Raw genomic sequence first — 2,500 nt, forward strand, 5'->3', positions numbered from 1 at the left:
GACTGGTTATTATCTACATACAATCCAGACCCACCAGAGGACTGTTTTTGGATTAAACCCTCCATTCATCCTTGCCAGAGGCAACACAAAGATATTATGAACACTCAACAATCTGATGATGATTATGTAGACTTACTGAATACAGTACAAAGGCACACTCGTTGCAGTACCAATGATTGTCTTAGAAAGAAACAGAATGAAACAAATGTTAAGTGCAGATTTAACTTTCCATTTCAACCTTGCACTAGTACAAAACTAGAATTTGAACCAATTCATACAAAAGATGGAAGTCCCAAATAAAAGGCCAAAGTAATAACAAAGCGCAATGCTGGTAGGCTAAATAATCATCAGCGCCTCCAACTGCAAGGCTGGAGGGCAAACTGTGACATTCAGGTAGTAATTGATTACCATGCATGTGTTGAATACCTTGCCAAATATGCATCTAAAGGAGAACCAAGGTCACCAGTATTAAAACAGGCATTTAATTCTATAATGCACTCTTGCAAAAACAACAGTAACCCTACAAAACTCATTAAGAAAGTGATCATGAAGTCACTTGGTCAACGTGATTTTTCTGCACAAGAGACAATGCATCATCTTATGTCACTTAAACTGGTAAGCTCATCCTTTAATGTGGTACCAGTCAGGTTTAAATGGTTCTCGCAGAATCAATACTAATTCTTTTGATGGCGCTCTTGTTACAAATGAATCGCTGCTGGATGTTTATGCAAACCGTGAAAAATATGCCCAAACCGATCCAAATATAGTCATGTTAAATTTTGTAACTTTTACCTCCAAATACAAAGTTGTGAACAAAAAGCTAACAAGTCAACCACAAAACACTGTACCAAGAGTTTTCCCTGTTTTTTCTTCCAATCCAAAGGGCCCAAATTTTGGCCTTTATTGTAAATATCAGTTGCTTAGATACAAACCTTGGCAGACTACACAGGAAAATGCTTGCGGTGATCAACCAGGCTCTGACGATATATATATTACTTCATGGAAAGCATTCCTTCAAACACAATATGCTAAACAGCATGTACCTGATTGGCATGAAAAACTGCAAACTTTAGAAAACTTATCAGAAAATGACACTGATTGTGAAAACATTTCACAACAACTGCCACAACGGGAAGAGTGGATGCATCTACCTGATCTTATTCTTGGGTCTTTTGTTAACACAACTGAAGAAACACTTCAGCCTGATTGTAACAATTACAACTGGCAAAATGACAAGTGCAAGTATGAACACCATATTATAGGAGAAATGCCTTCCTGGGTAAAAACTAAAAAGGACACATTTTCAGTTGCAATGCCCCAACAAAATATTGATATTACTACTTTTACTGATATGCAAGCACATGCATACAACATGATAAATGCACATTCTGAACAAGCTTCTCCAAAAGATCCGTTGTTACTCATTGTGAATGGAGTTGCTGGAACTGGTAAAAGTTATCTTATCAATGCCATTCGAAGTCTACTCGGACCATCTTGTGCAGTGACTGCCACCACTGGCAAAGCTTCCTATAACATAAATGGCTGTACAATCCAATGCCATTCGAAGTCTACTCGGAACATCTTGTGCAGTGACTGCCACCATTGGCAAAGCTTCCTATAACATAAAGGGCTGTACAATCCATTCACTGTTAAAACTTCCAGTTGGTTCAAGAGGCAACAAGGAGTTGACTGGTCAGGCTCTTCTGAGATTGCAGAACAACCTCAAAGGCATCAGTTATATTATAATTGATGAATACTCTATGCTAGGACAAACAATGCTTGGCTGGATTGATAGACGCTGCAGACAAGCAACAAGCATAAGTGATGAAGTTTTTGGTGGACTGTCAATCATATTATTTGGTGATCCTGGTCAATTACCACCTGTCGCTGATAAACCATTGTACCATTCTAAACCTACCAGTTCTGTAGGCGAACAAGGTCATTTAGCTTACCTAATGTTTAACAACGTAATAAAACTGTCAGTAAACCAAAGAGTTCAAGGTACAAATCCAGAACAAAGTCAGTTTAGAGATTTACTCATGCGGCTACGTTCAGGAGATTGTACTGAACAAGACTGGAAACTTCTCTTGACTAGACAACCTTCTAATACAACAAACTTGACCGGGTTTCAAAATGCCACCAGACTATATTTTAGCAATGAAGAAGTTGCAAATTACAACTTTGAAAAACTGTCTGCACTTCATAACCCAATAGCACGTGTCAACGCACGTCATTCAAGTGATTTAGCTAAGAAAACTAGCCCTGATGAAATGGCAGGACTAGAACCTTGTGTTTTCCTTGCAAAAGGGGCACAAGTAATGCTTACTATGAATTTGTGGACAGATGTTGGGCTTTGCAATGGTGCAACTGCAACTGTTATAGACTTCATTTATGCAGACAATCACCAGCCTCCTGACTTACCTCAGGCGGTTATTGTGAAATTTGACAACTACAAAGGCCCATCAATTAGCAAGTCCATTTCATCATGCGTTCCTACATG

At 38.7% G+C, this 2,500-nt stretch overlaps 1 protein-coding gene across 1 annotated transcript in view; it reads left to right on the forward strand.

Annotated features, from left to right (window-relative positions):
* The first annotated feature begins 631 nt into the window (after window positions 1–631).
* Window positions 632–2,500, forward strand: part of LOC140953139 (ATP-dependent DNA helicase pif1-like) — a 2,272-nt gene continuing 403 nt past the window's right edge. The window contains exons 1-2 of the mRNA XM_073402639.1: window positions 632–1,544; window positions 1,663–2,500. The exon at window positions 1,663–2,500 is cut by the window's right edge and continues 403 nt beyond it. Coding sequence (XP_073258740.1) covers window positions 632–1,544; window positions 1,663–2,500 — 1,751 coding nt within the window. The remainder of the gene's footprint in view (window positions 1,545–1,662) is intronic.

Source organism: Porites lutea, chromosome 11 (genome assembly GCF_958299795.1).
Source record: "Porites lutea chromosome 11, jaPorLute2.1, whole genome shotgun sequence".
NCBI lineage: Eukaryota > Metazoa > Cnidaria > Anthozoa > Scleractinia > Poritidae > Porites > Porites lutea.